Source organism: Hyaena hyaena, unplaced genomic scaffold, assembly GCF_003009895.1.
Source record: "Hyaena hyaena isolate Hyena2069 unplaced genomic scaffold, ASM300989v1 scaffold_483, whole genome shotgun sequence".
Classification (NCBI taxonomy): Eukaryota; Metazoa; Chordata; class Mammalia; order Carnivora; family Hyaenidae; genus Hyaena; species Hyaena hyaena.
This window is the reverse complement of record NW_024081117.1, coordinates 1,170,158-1,186,594: the sequence shown is the minus strand read 5'-3', so window position 1 is coordinate 1,186,594 and position 16,437 is coordinate 1,170,158. Positions and strand designations below refer to the sequence as shown.

Sequence of the window (16,437 nt, the reverse complement as noted above, 5' to 3'; positions counted from 1 at the left end):
TTCTGTTTTGATGCTATCTTTTTTCACTTATGCTGACCTGGGCTTGAAATGTATTGCGGACATTTTGTCTCATCCCACCCTGGGTCTTAATCACTCAGACACCACCGGCTACAAAAACCACGCCCACTCAAGAAGGTGCCTTAACCAGGAAGTTTGTCCACACCAGCGCGCCGTATTAGCGGTGGCAGTGCGCAGGCGCAGCTCCCGCCTCCCAGCGGCGTGTTTCTCTTTCCGGGGATTCCCAATATCCTGGCGGGTGGACTCGGCTTCACAGTCAGTCTCTGGTCGCGGCGTACCGAGTTCTCCGGTCGTTCGTCCCGCAGGACCCCAGCCTCCCGGACCGCTGCTCTGGTCCGTTCGCCTCTACCGTCAGCAGACCCATGGCCGAACGTGGGGAACTCGATTTGACCGGCGCCAAACAGAACACCGGCGTGTGGCTCGTCAAGGTGTGTTCGCGCGGCTCCGGCTTGCGCTCCACCTAGTTTAAGTAGTTTAAATGACTTGAGACTGTCCCACTCCGTGCGCCTTTTAAAGTTCTGTACAGCTGTCTCGTTAGAGCTACACATATCTTCGGAGGCAGGAGTCGTGCTAGTTTGCAGACGGGGAAATTAATTTGAGGGACTTGCAGTGTCTTTGAGGTAGTCACGAGTGCGAACCTGCCTGGAACGGATTCCTTTTCCCACCATCTAGTTTTTATGGGGTCCTGTCCTGGTGTTCTCCGACTTGAGTGGTGTATTTTACCCCAGACTGAAGAATTTCTGTAGCTTCTTTGGGTGAAAGTGATTTTAGTCCTAGTCTGTGTAAAGAAGTTGAGTGAAAGCTTCTGTACAGTTTTCTCGGCCAGAAAGTAGAACGGGTCCCCGTTGGCCCTTAATGTGTTCTTTTAGATTGATGGCCCTTATTGGAGTTCTCAGGAGAGCTGAGAGAGCTCTGAACTCCCGGAAGGAGAGGGCATTGAATTGGAGTGTTCTTTTAGAGCACTACCGTCAATACGTGTTTTTTTTTTTTGTTTTTTTTTTTTGTTTTTTTTTTTTTTGTAAAGACAGCAGTCTTGCTTAGCCCCGAGTGAGCACAGTATTTGTGCTTTCCTTTTTTCTTTTCTTTCTTTATTTTTTTTTTTTTAAATTTATTTTGAGAGGGCTAGAGCGCGCGCGTAAGCAGGGGAGGGGCAGAGAAAGTGAGAGACAAAGAATCCCGAGCAGGGGAGGGGCTGTCAAGCGCAGAGTCGGTGGTAGGGCTGGAACTCAGGAACCGTGAGATCATGACCTGATCCAAAATCAAGAGTCCGGCGCTTAACCGACTGAGGCACCTAAGCGCCCTCCAAATTTTTAAAGTTTATTTCTTTAGCTTTACTTTTTTTGTACTGAGGAGTGTTGTCTTTTAGGGGAGTTTTATGAGACATATGTATGTTCAAAATGTGATAATGATGCTCTTTGAAGTGTAGGACCTTTGGTTTGTTGACTTTTTTTTTTTTAAGTTTTGTCACATGGCTGAGTTTTCATCAGTTAACTCTGAGAGGCGCTTCCTGTCCACCTCTCTAATAAAACAGCTCCCTTATGATCAGTTGCTAGCATGTCAGACCTGTATTATATTTCTCAAAGCACTTGTCACAGTGTAAAGTGATTGTGTATTCATGTGTTCACTCCCTCAGTCACATTACATGAAAATGGAATCCTTTCCTGTCTCAACCAGAATTGTGTTTCGCACATGTAATTGCTCAACAGATTTGGAATGAATGAATGAATGGTCTCTTATTTTTTACTTCTCAACTCTAGCTTTATTCTTTGGTGCTCGTTTAATTTCTCACAGCTTTATCGGTATGACCTAAAAGGCTGGGGTAAATTTCTCCTACTGTACGTCCAATGGAGAAGAATCGTTTAGGAGGAGATCTCTTGCAGATTGAAAGAGCTTGAAAAAATACTGGAACTTGAGATGATGCATTAGTTCTTGGAACAAAGTAAATGCTCAGTGAATATTGTTTGCCTTACATGATTTGGATGGGTGGACCGAGGCATTAGCATAGTGTATTATGGAGAGTGGAACAGAAGTGCAAGGCTGAAAATGCTTGTTAACATGGTGTGTCCTGTAAAACAAAGGAGATTATTATGCCTAGACCAGAGGGTTTGTGTAAAAAATGTTTGGGACCATATACTCATATTATCCTATTGTGAAATAGGGATGTCTTAACTTTAGTCTATAGGAAGTGAGGAACCTTTTGGAGGGTTTTGAGTAGGGCAGGGATGCAAATAATTCAGGGGGACAGGTGGGGTGAAAGCTTGAGAGGAAGATAAGCAGAGTCAAAATTTAAAAAAAAATTATCACAGCATCAGTGGTATGTGATAAGTCTGAGGAGTTAGAGAAACATTTTCAGTAAAAATTGTTGGGGTTTAGTCAAATGAGAATGTGAAAGAATACAATCTAAAATGAAATTTAAAAAAATTTTAAGTGTTCTCTCATATAATTGTTTTAAATGTTTATTTTTTTCTTCTTTTTTTTTTTTACAAATAGTTTATTGTCAAATTAGTTTCTACATAACACTCAGTGCTCATCCCCAAAGTGCCCTCCTCCATGCCCATCCCCCCCTCCCCCCCACATCCATCAGTCCTCAGTTTTTGTCAGCATTCAAGAGTCTCTCATGGTTTGCCTCTCTCCCTTTCCCCCACCATTTCCGCCCTTCTCCTCCCCCTTGTTCCTCCGTCAAGTTCCTCCTAATCCTCCTATACGTGCAAACATATGATATTTGTCCTTCTCTGCCTGACTTATTTCGCTCAGCATAACACCCTCAAGGTCCATCCATGTTGCTACACATGGCCAGATTTCATTGTTTCTCATTGCCATGTAGTATTCCATGGTATAGATAAACCACATCTTCTTGATCCATTCATCTGTGGATGGACACTTAGGCTCTTTCCATGTTTTAGCTATTGTGGAGAGTACTGCTGTGAACATTGGGGTACATGTGCTCCTATGCCTCAGCATTTCTGTATCCCTTGGGTAAATTCCTAGCAGTGCTATTGCTGGGTCATAAGGGAGTTCTATTGTTAGTTTCCTGAGGAACCTCCACACTGTTTTCCAGAGGGGCTGTACCAGTTTACATTCCCACCAACAGTGTAGGAGGGTGCGTGTTTCTCCACATCCTCGCCAGCATCTAGAGTTCTCTGATTTGCTCATTTTAGCCACTCTGACTGGCGTGAGGTGGTATCTCAGTGTGGTTTTGATTTGTATTTCCCTAATGAGGAGGGATGCTGAGCATCGTTTCATGTGTCTGTTGGCCATCTGGATGTCCTCTTTGGAGAAGTGTCTGTTCATGTCTTCTGCCCGTTTCTTCACTGGGTTGTTTGTTTTTCGGGCGTGGAGTTTGGTGAGTTCCTTATAGATTCTGGATATTAACCCTTTATCTGATATGTCATTTGCAACTATCTTTTCCCATTCCGTTGGTTGCCTATTAATTTTCTGGGTTGTTTCCTTGGCTGTGCAGAAGCTTTTAATCTTGATGAGGTCCCAACAGTTTATTTTTGCTCTTGATTCCCTTGCTTTTGGGGATGTGTCAAGTAAGAAGTTGCTGCGGTGGAGGTCAAGGAGGTTGTTTCCTGCTTTCTCCTCTAGGGTGTGGATAGTTTCCTGTCTCACGTTCAGGTCCTTTATCCATTTTGAGTTTATTTTTGTGCATGGTGTGAGAAAATGATCTAGTTTCATTCTTCTGCATGTTGCTGTCCAGTTCTCCCAACACCATCTGTTAAAAAGGCTGTCTTTTTTCCATTGGATATTCTTTCCTGCTTTGTCAAAGATCAGTTGGCTGTATACTTTTGGGTCCACTTCTGAGTTCTCAATTCTGTTCCATTGGTCTATGGGTCTGTTTTTGTGCCAATACCATACTGTCTTGAGGATGACAGCTTTGTAGTAGAGGCTGAAGTCTGGGATGGTGATACCTCCCGTTTTGGTTTTATTTTTCAGTATTACTTTGGCTATTCGGGGTCTTTTGTGGTTCCATACAAATTTTTGGATAGTTTGTTCTAGCTTTGAGAAGTATGCTGGTGCAATTTTGATTGGAATTGCATTGAATGTGTAGAGTGCTTTAGGTAGTAATGACATCTTAACTATATTTATTCTTCCTATCCATGAGCATGGAATGTTTTTCCATTTCTTTGTGTCTTCTTCAATTTCCTTCATAAGTGTTCTATAGTTTTCATCATACAGATCTCTTGTATCCTTGGTTAGGTTTATTCTGAGGTATTTTATGGTTTTTTGTGCAATTGTGAATGGGATCAGTTTCTTGATTTCTCTTTCTGTTGCTTCATCATTGGTGTATAAAAATGCAACCGATTTCTGTACGTTGATTTTGTACCCTGCAACTTGGCTGAATTCTTGGATCAGTTCTAGTAGGCTTCTGGTGGAGTCTGTCGGGTTTTCTATGTAGAGTATCATGTCATCTGCGAAGAGTGAAAGTTTGACTTCCTCTTTGCCAATTCTGATGCCTTTGATTTCCTTTTGGTGTCTGATGGCTGATGCTAGGACTTCCAGCACTATGTTAAACAACAGTGGTGAGAGTGGACATCCCTGTCGTGTTCCTGATCTCAGGGGGAAAGCTCTCAGTTTTTCCCCATTGAGGATGATGTTAGCTGAAGGCTTCTCATCGATGGCTTTGATGATGTTTAAGTAGGTTCCTTCTATCCCAACTTTCTCGAGAGATTTATTAAGAAGGGATGCTGTATTTTGTCAAATGCTTTTTCTGCATCTATTGACAGGATCATATGGTTTTTATCTTTTCTTTTATGGATATAATGTATCACATTGATTTGCGAATGTTGAACCAGCCCTGTAACCCAGGAATGAATCCCACTTGATCTTGGTGGATGATTCTTTTGATATGCTGCTGGATTCGATTTGCAAGGATCTTGTTGAGAATTTTTGCATCCGTATTCATCAAGGAAATTGGCCTATAGTTCTCTTTTTTTTGCTGGATCTCTGTCTGGCTTGGGAATCAGAGTGATGCTGGCTTCATAAAATGAGTCCGGGAGTTTTCCTTCGACTTCTATTTTTTGGAATAGCTTGAGAAGAATTGGGATTAATTCTGTTTTAAATGTCTGGTAGAATTCCCCAGGGAAACCATCAGGTCCAGGGCTCTTATTTGTTGGGAGATTTTTGATCACTGATTCTATTTCTTCACTCGTTATGGGTCTGTTCAGGTTTTCTATTTCTTCCCGTGTGAATTTTGGTAGTGAGTGTGTGTTTAGGAATTTGTCCATTTCTTCTAAATAATGTTTATTTATTTTTGAGAGACAGAAAGATAGAGCACGAGCTGGGGAGGGGCAGAGAGAGAGGGAGACACAGAATCCAAAGCAGGCTCCAGGCTCTGAGCTGTCAGCACAGAGCCCCATGTGGGGCTCAAACTCACAAACTGCAAAGTCATGATCTGAGCCAAAGCTGAGCTTTCAATCCACTGAGCCACCCAGATGCCCCTGTTCTTGATTTGTAAAGGTAGTTGTTGGATTACTTATTGTTTGCAGTATCACAGTTTCTTCCTGTCAACTTTGCTTGCAGTATATCTTCTTTTTCTAATCTTATATATTAAAGAAAATAACAAGCTTGTACATAGATCTTTCCAGGATGTGAGAGGACTTTCTTGCCAGTTCTTGTCCTTTACAAGTTTATCTCTGAAAGATGATGAGAATTGCTAGCAAATGCTTTCTGCTCTAAAGTCTGCTCATGTTCTTTCTTTGACAACTTTATTTTTTTTTAATGTTTTTATTTTATTTCTGAGAGAGTGTGTGACCAGGGGAGGGTCAGACAGGGAGGGAGACATAGAATCTGAAGCAGACTCCAGGCTCTGAGCTAGCTGTCAGCAAGAGCCCGACGCAGGGCTTGAATCCACAAACTGTGAGATCATGACCTGAACGGAAGTTGGACGCTTAAGCAACAGAGCCACCCAGGCGACCCTCTTTGACAGCTTTTAAAAAATATTTATTTATTTATTTATTTTGAGAGAGAGATATAGAAACCAAGCAGGGGAGAGGCAAAGAAAGAGGGAGACAGAAAATCTTGACCAGGCTCTACACTGCCAGTGCAGAGTCTGCAGTGGGGCTCAAACTTGTGAATTGTGAGATCCCAACCTGAGCCGAAATGAAGAGTCAGATGCTTAGCCAGCTGCAGCTACTCAGTCTCCCCCTTTGACTTTTATTTCTGCTCTATTAAAGGAGATCCAGTAGACGATGGGGTTTGATTTGCACAGCTCTCAGTATTTTGAACTTGTTCCATTTGCACCGGCCTCAGTATCCAGTGTGATTTTCATGCCCATACTTGAGCATTCTTGGATTTTCATCTCTGGATTATAGGAATAAATTATATGGATACATCAAATTGTAATGGTCACTTTCATTTTCAGCTTTCCTTGTGTGATATTAAAATATATTACTTAGAAAGTGTGTCTTTGTTTTTATCCAGTCAGAATTTGTGAATAGAGTTATATACCAATTTGGTTAGACATCTGACTCTTTTTTTTTAATGCTTTTTTTAAACATTTATTTATTTTTGAGAAACAGAGAGTGTGAGTGGGGGAGGGGCAGAGAGAGAGGGAGACACAGAATCCGAAAGGGACTTCAGGCTCTAAACAGTCAGTATAGAGCCCATTGCAGGAATCAAACCCACGAACCATGAGATCAGGTCATTTTGGCTCAGGTCATGATCTCATGGTCATGGGATTGAGCCTTGTGTCATCAGGCTCTGCACTGACAACGCAGAGCCTACTTGGGATTCTCTCCCTGACCCTTCTCCACTCATTTTCTCCCTCTCTGTCTCTGTCTCTCTCTCTCTCAATAAATAAACTTAATTCTTTCTAGAGTATCTCAAAGTTTATGGGCCATCTTGTACATATTAATTCTATCACTACAAAGGCATAAAACAGGATAAATACAGTAGGGTATATACAAGTAAGATCTCTGAGAGTTTAGAGCAGGAAAATAGTTGTTTTTCTGGCTGAAACAGGGAAGACTTCATGGGAAGGTTACATTTAAGAAGAGCTTATGGAATTGATCAGCTAGAAAAACTTCCCAATAGGGCTGGGGAGAACTAGAGTGTTCAGGAAAAAGCAAATGAAGTAGAATATGTCCCAGAATATCCATTACCTGTACTGTTCTGGCTTAATGAAATGCCATTTCTGGGGTTTTGAAAATCAAGAGACTGATGATCCAAATGAGTTTTGATAGGTAATAGACGTGAGTGGATTTAACTTTATGATGGATGTCATCTGCTAAAATGTAAAGTCACAGTTTTTACCTTGTCAGGGGAGCTAGTCCTTTGTAGTTTGCATTACCCTGTGTCTGTTGCCCAGTCTGTGCTGCTGTTAAGGTTGCCTACTGGTCACACCACTACTACACACCTTCCTCCAAATCATGATTTAAAAATTGTCGGATGATGGGGCTCCTGGGTGGTTCAGTCGGTTAGGCGTCCAGCTTCGGCTTAGGTCATGATCTCACAGTTCGTGGGTTCAAGCCCCGCGTCGGGCTCTATGCTGACAGCTCAGAGCCTGGAGCCTGCTTCAGATTCTCTATCTCCCTGTCTCTCTGACCCTCTTGTGCTCACGCTGTCTCTCTCTCTCTCTCTCTCTCTCTGTCTCGGAAATAACTAAAAACATTAAAAAAATTAAAAATAAATAAAAATTGCCGATGTTTAAAAATATTTTAGCATAGTTGTTTGGCTTCCATATTTAGACTTCTGGAAAAATCATCTCTAGTTATGGTTGGCTGGAGGGTAAGGTACATGATGGAGAAGAGGAGGAGATAAAGCTAGCAAGGTTATTAGGAGTGGTGGGATTTTTGTAAATAATGCATATCATACCGAGGCCTGAATTATAACAAATGTTACCTCCTCTTGGGGAAGAACAAGTGGAGGTATTGAGAAGGGCTGCAGTCAGTCTAAGTAACAGCTTTCTAGCCAGGAAAAAGATGTGTTTCTGCAGTCTTCCTCTTAGGCATTTTGACTAATATTTAGAGGATCAGGACAGAAGGGATGGACATCATCCCCTGTGAATATTATGTCCTTCATTCAACAACTTCAGTGACAGCCAAGTACAGCTTCTGTGTTTTCACAGATAGGTAAACATTGGACATTTGTGGCCAAAGAGAAAGCTAAATACCGGAGAGAGATGAAACTGGAATGGGTGATACCCATAACCCTTGCAGGAGAAAAAGGAACTTACCTTTCATATATACCCAATATTTTATACGAAGCAAACCTGTGAAGTAGGTACTCATTATCTATGTTTTTCAGATGATGAAATTGAAGCTTAGGGTGGTTATTTTACTTAACCATGGTATAGTGATTTAAATTTAGATCAGTTGGGGTGCCTGGGTGGCTCAGTTGGTTAAGCACCTGGCTCTTGATTCATGCTCAGGTAATGAAGCAGTTTAAGAGATTGGACCCTGAATAGGGCTCTGTGCGTGGAGCCTCTTTGGGATTCTTTCACTCCCTTCCTCTCTGCCCTTCCCCCATGCACACTATGTGTGTGTGCACTCTCTGTCTCAAAATAAATAAATCAACTTAAAAAACACAAATTTAGGTCTGTTTATATGCCAAGATAGGAAATGTCTTTTATACAGCTTAGGTCTCTTTTATGAGTTATCTCCCTGGGGAATAGAGGTGATGTGGGGATTTCATATCCGTGACCTTGGATCTTGTCAGCTCTGTATGGTGATCTTCAAGAAACATGGGAGTGAAAGCTGCCTGTCATAGGTTGGATTTCCTGGGAACCTGATTCTGAAATGATTAGGTTTACTAGGGAGTGTTCTTGAGATCATCACCTGTGGAAGGAAAAAGATTTAAACAGGATTGGCCACAGAGTATGATGCAGTCTCTAGGAAAGCTGAGGATGATTCCACAGGGAGCCCTCCAGGTGTCCTGAGTTGAGGTATACCCTATATCGACCAATCATTGCATGTGGTTTGTCCCAGGAAGAGTGCATGTACTTGGCAAAAGGGCCTTTCTTCAGTGAAGGCAGTGTGAAAGAGGGCTAACAGCTAAGGGCTCTCTTGTGGCCACACTCCCAGTAGCTGGGAGGATAAGGCCTTCGGTACTAAATGGGGAAATGGTTGTACTTGAAGTGTCCATTACAGCCTCTAGTTTGCTTGTATTCTGGGAGAAACAGGGTTTGGAGACTAGTAGTTGGAGAACTAGACATTTGCTGAAGCAAAGTTGGCAAAGAAGCTTCCGGGAGTAATCTTTATACATGTCACCTTAGCACCGCGGCTCCAAAGTCATGGTTGACCTTCCTCCTCTGCCTTGCAGGACGGAACGGGTGGGCGGGTATATTCATCCCACAAGCTTTGATTACTGGTCATTATGACAGGCTTCGAGTATGTTTGGTGAGCAGGAACAGACGTGGTGTGGCCCGTGCTCTGTGAACTAGGGTTTATAGTCTACTGCAGGCGACAGACATCAGTCGAATATTAGTCCTAATGAAAACGGTTACAGACAGATAAGAACACTGAAGCCCAGAATACTGTTCTGTGAGTGTGGATAATAAAGGAATTTGACCTAATTTAAGGGGTCAAGGGAAATTTCCCTGAGGAAGTATTGCTTAAGTGAGTCATTTTCTGTCAGCATCTTTGGAAAACTGAGAAAACATTTCCTTTTGTACCTGTTATCTTGTCTCCATCTAATTTTCTTTAATGAATGTGGAGACGATGGAAACACACATATCTCACAAGTGACATGTTGACAAGTGTTTTGGGAAATGTGCAAGAGAGTAGAATTCAGGTGTTCTTATAAAAAAGAATTATGTGAGGATATGATATGTTAATTAGCTTGACTGTAACCACCATTTCACTATGTATATCAAATCATCATGTTGTATACCTTAAATATATACAATTTTATTAAAAAGTTAAAATGTTTTAAAACTTCAGCCCTTCAAAAAAAAAAGTTTTTAAAGGCTTGGGATCAGTTAGTTTTTCTTCCCCATCTCCCTTGCTTTTTTCAGACTTAATGCTAATGGGCTGGAACTTCTGGGAAGCTCATTTCCATAAGCTCTTGGTGTTGAGTTATATGTATATGATTGACATACTATCTTCATTGTATTCAGTTTTTCATTGAAATGGTATAGAATTTTGGCAACCTTTTGAATTAAATAAGCTGGTGGGCTTTCCTGGGAATTTATAATTTTATTATAATGATAACGATGCAGTATGAGTTCCAAACTTATTTTTATCAGTTAACTTCTGAAATATATTCTTTTTTTTAAGTTGTCAGTTGCTTAGTAATAGGTATAATTTATTGTGATTTTTTTTTCTTTAAGAGAGAGAGCGAGCGTATACGGGTGAGGGGCAGAAGGGTGGAGAGGGAGAGAGAAAGAGAATATCTCAAGCAGGCTCCATGCTCAATGCAACCCTGGGATCATGACCTGAGCCAAAATCAAGAGTTGGACGCTCAACCGACTAAGCCACCCAGGCACCCCTGAATTTGATGCTTCAGTTTGTTTTAGTGTATGATATACACTACACTTAAAACTTCTGGTTGTTTGGTGGTCTAATTTGTTGTCTTCATCAGTTTGATCAGAGACTCTTCTGACCTGGTTAATGTAGTAAAGAAGTGTGGTCTCCTTAAGAGTTCCAGTGTCCCAAAATATTCTTGTCTTTTCTTTATCTTAATAGCATTTCAAGGAAACCAGCAATAAGGGACAGAGGCAGATTGGAAAATGATGTACTCCACTATTGGCGTTTTTCTTCCTTCCCCCTTATTTTAAGGTAGATCTCTGAAATAAGGTTTCTCTCTGAGAATGCAGTGAGGCTTATGAAAATTAAATACTGTATCCTCGATGTATCCCAGTAATGCCATCATTGTTAACTGCTGTCATTTTTATTACATTAACATTAGCTAATGTTTCTTCAATATCTAGTCATTAAAACAACTCCTCCATATGTGCCAGGCTATTCTTGCTGCTAGGGATATGGCAGTAAACAGACAAAATATCTGCCTTCTGCGGATTACATTCTAATGGGGAGGGAGAATAGACAGTAAACAAATAACATGTATAGCAGAAAAAGAAATACGGTAAAATGTATAGAAAGTAGCTGGGGATGCTATTTTAAATAGGGTGGGGGAAGGACCTCACTGATAAGGTGGTCTGTGATCAGAGACCTAAAGGATATTATGGGGGCATGCCCTTCAGATACCTGGGGGAAGAGTTTTCCAGACAGAGGTAACAGCAATTCAAAGGCCCTCAGACTTGAGGTGCTGGGAATGTTCACAGATCCGTGTGGTTAGAGCTAAGTGAGTGAGAGAAAGTAGAAGGAGACGAGGCCATGGGCTAGCAGGGGGCTGAAACATGTAAGATATTATAGGGTTTTTTACTCTGAATGACATGGGAGCAGTAGCCATAGAGCTGGCAGTGTGGCATGGTGATTATGGAGCTAGACTGCCTAGGTTAGAATCCTGGCCTCACTAGTAATTGTGAGAACCTTGGCAAATAATAACTGGTCTCATTTTCTTTATCTGCAAAGATGGGATAATAATAGAGTTGTTATGAGGATTAAGTGAAGGAACATTTGTAAAGTGATTAGAAAAGTACCTGGCTTGTAGTAAGCACTATGTACATGTCTATTAAATAAATTGAAAGGCTTTGAGCAGAACAGTATCATCTGAATGTTCTAAGATGATGACTCTGGCTGCTATATTGAGAATTAGCTAGATGTGGACAAGAGTGAAAGGTAGGAAATCATTTAGGAGGCTAATATGATTATACAAAAAGTGATGGTGGCTTGCACTAGGATGGTAATCCTGGAATTGGTGAGAAGGGTCTGGAGTCCTAATATGATTTGAAGGTGTTGCTGACTGGATCTGTCATTCAGTTGGTTGTGGGATATTCAGAGTAACTCCACAAAGTTTCAGCCCGAGTATCTGGAAGAATGGAGCTGACTTTTACTGAGATATGGAAAACTGCATGAGGAGCATGTTTACGATGGAGAAATTAGAGTTCTGGTGTGGATATTTTAAGTTTGAAATGTCTAGTGAATATTTAGATGGAGAGTTTGAATAGGCAGATACATAAGTTGGGATTTGGAGAGAGAGTCTGGATATGCTCTAAATTTGGGAGTTGTCATTATACAGTTGGTATATAAATTCACAAGACTGGATGGGATTATAGTTGAGTGTGGGTAGAGAAGAGGAGAGATCTGAAACCAGAGTCCTTTTAAGGTGAAAGGTCTAGAAGATAAGAATCTAGATATTTGGGCATCAAAAAAGAGAGGCCATAGAAGTATGAGGAAAATCAAGGAAGATTGTGGTGACTTGAAGCCAAGTGAAGAAAGTGTTTGAAGGAGGAGGAAACAATTAGTTTTCAAATAATGTTAAGCAGTGTTAAAGATGAGGAGGATTCAACGTTGACTTGGCAGTGTGGAGATATTTGGTTAATGGGGTCATCAGTTTCCATGGAGTGGTAGAGAGGAAAGCCTGTCTAGAGTAAAACAGTGGCAAAGGAGGAACTTTAGTCAGCCAGCAGAGACAATGGTTTCAAAAGCTTTGCTGAAAAGAGAGGCGGAAAAATGGGACAGTGTATAGAAAGAATTATAGACGCTGCTCTTACTAGATGTGTGATCTTGAAATTAGCAAATTTGCTCATCTTCCTGTGCCTCAGTTTCCTCATTTGCAAAATGGAAATTGTGTGTAGGATTGTGTAAAGATTAAGTCGTTAATATATTTAAAATATTTAGAAGAGTGCTTGTCATTTAATGCATTATTATCTGTTGCTATATTACCACAGAGTTAGAAACTTAAAACCATATGTATGTATTATTTCATGGTTTCTGTGGGTCAGGAGTCATGGCATGGCTTAATTGGGTCTCCTGCTTCAGAGTTTCTCCCAGGTTACAGACAGGGTATCAGCCAGGACTGGATTCTCATCTGAAGTTGTGACTGTGAGAGATTGTTTCTAAGTTTCTGTGGTTGGCAGAATTCAGATACTTCAGAGTTATTGGTCCGAGGGTTTATGTTTCCTACCTGCCTGTGGGCTGGAGCTGCTCCTTAAGTTTTTTGCCATCTGGGCCTCCCCAACATAGTAACTTACTTAATCAAAGTGTGCAGACTGAAAAAACAAAGAGAGGGGCGCTTGGGTGGCTCAGTCGGTTAAGTGTCTGACTTTGGCTCAGGTCATGCTCTCACAGTTCATGGGTTCGAGCTCTGTGTCGGGCTCTGTGCTGACAGCTAGTTCAGAGCCTGGACCCTGTTTCGGATTCTGTATCTCCCTCTCTCTCTGATCCTCCCCTGCTCACGCTCTCTGTCTGTCTGTCTGTCTGTCTCTCTCTCAGAAGTAGGCAAAACATTAAAAAAAATAAAAAAACAGAGAAGCAACATAGAAGTCACCATCTTATGTAACCTAATCACAGGGAAGTATGATATCCCATGTAGAGAAAAAGGAACCCTTTTGCACCGCTGGTGGGAATGGCCACTTTGCAAAACACTATGGAGGTTTCTCAAAAAGTTAAAAATAGAACTACCCTATGACCCAGCAGTCATGCTACTGGGTATTTACCCAAACAATACAAAAACACTAATTCAGAGGGATACCTGTGCCCCCTATGCTTATGGCAGCATTATTTATAACAGCCGAGATGTGGAAGCAACCCAAGTGTCTATTGATTGATGAATGGGTAAAGAAAATGTAGTATTTATATGTACAGTGGATTATAGTTCAGCCATAAAAAATAATGGAATCTTGCCATTTGCAATGAATGACACAGGTGGAGCTAGAGAGTATAATAATAAGTGAAGCAAATCAGAGAAAGACAAATACCATATGATTTCAGACCTGTGTGGAATTAGGAAACAAAACCACTGAACAAAGGGTGGGGGGAGAGACAAACCAAGAAATAGACCCTTAACTATAGAGAATAAACCGATGGTTACTCAGAAGGGAGATGAAACCGATGGTTACTCAGAAGGGAGATGAGTGGGAGATATAGGTGATGGGGATTAAGAAGTGCACTTGCTGTGCACTGGGTAAATCTTGATCTCAGGGTTGTGAGTTCAAGTCCCATGCCAACTGTGGAGCCTATTAAAAAAAAATAGACATGAACAAATTTTGTAGCCAAAAGATAAAAATGAAAGAATAAAAAAAATTAATTAAATAAAAGAATAAAAGTATCCTAACCAAAGGGGAGGAGAGTAACATCCTATCACCTTTGCTATATTGTATTGATTAGAAGCAAGTCATAGGACCCCTTATCACTCAAGGAGAGGTGATTACACAAGGGTTGAAGATCAGGAAGTGAGAATCATTGGGGAACATCTTAAGAATGTTCCTGCCACATGTGGGAAGTGTAAGGAGACAAGTCTAAACATCTAAACCAAACTGACTCCATGACAGGCTTTAAGTTTCCCCTCTAAACTAGAAGGCCTGAGTTTCAGCTTCCCCGAAACTATCAGGCAGTTACACATTGCCCAAGGCAGGAGAAACCACCCTTGCAACACCCAATCAGGAAAGGCCAGCGACCACCCTCCACATTACTAAGGGAGAGGCCTGGAGATAGAAACTATAGATAGGACCCTGTAACCTAATGTTAAAGTTAACCCGTTAGTCGCCGAACAAGACCTTAGGCTCGCTCTGTGATTGGTTGAATTTAAAGGTACTCTAAATGTTGTAACTGGATCCCGCCAACAGTAACGAATACTCTAGACAATGTGTATGGTCAAACCCGCTGTCAATGATGTTGTATATTTATGACTGGATCGCTGTTCCCATGTCACAACTTCTGTAACTCCCCTGTCACAAACCCCATAAAAACCCTACTCTGCCCTTGTTCGGGGCTCTCAGCACGGATCCACGGTGCTGGTGAAGTCTGTGAGCCCGAGCTCGAGCCCGTAATAAAGCCCTTTGCCTTTGCATGTGTGACTTGGTCTCCCCGGTGGTCTCTGGTCGGTGAGGATACTGCGATCTGGGTATAACAGAAGCACTTTAGTGTTAAAGTCATCATCATCATCATTCTGATGGGGGATGATTAAATAGAGGAGAGAGGAAAGAGAGGGTAGAATTGAAGGAAACATGTCCTTGATTAGACTACAAGGGAAGAAATTCAGTATACAAGTGGGAGGATTGGCCATTGTTCATGTATTGTTTTTAGAGGGGAATTCAGCATCTGCTGTGGCTACCTGGTAGATGTAGAGAGCCTCTTGATTCTCTTTCCCAGTTGTAAGAGGAAGTCAGATTATCAGCACAGAGGGAGAAGAAAGGGAGAGGTCTTGTGGGTTTGAGAAGTGAAGAGAACCTGTGATTCATCTACAGTAGGAGAGTGAACTGACTAGGCAGATGGAGTTAAATTGCCAAGCATCTTGAAGAGCTTACTTGATATTAGTAGCCATATATTTCAAGTGAGACTATTTAGCATCACTCTGAGGTTTTCTCTAGCTGCTCAGGTGCAGTGTGGAGAAGTAATACAAATCAAATCAATAAAATAAGTGGCAGAATAGATTGGCTTTAGTGAGGATTAAGTTTCTGCCGGCCCGAATGATAGAGGAGATAGTGGCAAGGGAATGATTGTAATGATGGGCTGTGAAATATAAGTCTATTAAGGAGCGAAGACAAGACATAGGCAGCTGAGGAACCATGTTAAGATGTTAGAGTCCGTGATTTGGAGGGATGGAAGAACTGTTGGAGTTGAAGTACTGAAGAGAGAGCCAGGAAGTTAGGAGATACTGATTAGAGTGATTGCTTGAAATACAGATTATGGAGGGGACACTGTTACTGTCAGGGAGGAGATCTTATGGCATCTATCTATGTAGAGGGCTCGTTTGAACCAGGAACTTGGAATATGATGAAGAAAAGACACCAACTTTCTCCTATGGACTATATTAAGGAATAGGTTAGTGTTCAATAAATTTGGGTGTAAATAATGCATACATAATTGAATAAATACCATTATGATCTTCCTTTGACCCTTTTGTTCCTGAATTTTTCCTACTGTATACCCTAACAAAGCACTGCAATTTGTTTGACTGATAGTTAAGTGGTTCTTTTTCAAATGAAATCTTGCAAAAAGAAGAATTTCTTTTGTTAAATAGAATTTTTTTTCCCTTTCAAGCTTTGGAAGCTCTGACTCAATTATGTATTGACATTCCTGTTATCATTCCAAGATTACTGGGGGAGATAAAAGTGACACCTGACACTCATTGAGTACTTCCTTTGTGTGAGGTATTATGCTTCATGTGCTATCTCATTCTTCACAGTAGGCTAACCTTGAAGGTGTGTACTGATTCCAGAGTTTAAACTACCTCTTAGGAGAAATAGTAGCAATTCAGCATGTATTCTGTTAACCTTTTTGGGAGGTAAAACCCTTCATTTTTTAAAAAGTTATGTTTATTTATTAATTTTGGGAGGGAGAGAGAGAGAGAGCAAGTGCATGTGGGAGGGGCAGAGAGAAGATGGGACAGATTCCCAAGCAGGTTCTGTACTGT

At 41.3% G+C, this 16,437-nt stretch overlaps 1 protein-coding gene across 1 annotated transcript in view; it reads left to right on the top strand.

Annotated features, from left to right (window-relative positions):
- Nucleotides 1–221: 221 nt before the first annotated feature.
- The window catches only part of GTF2F2 (general transcription factor IIF subunit 2), a 155,680-nt gene continuing 139,464 nt past the window's right edge, over nt 222–16,437 (top strand). The window contains exon 1 of the mRNA XM_039254380.1: nt 222–446. Coding sequence (XP_039110311.1) covers nt 381–446 — 66 coding nt within the window. The 5' untranslated portion in view covers nt 222–380. The remainder of the gene's footprint in view (nt 447–16,437) is intronic.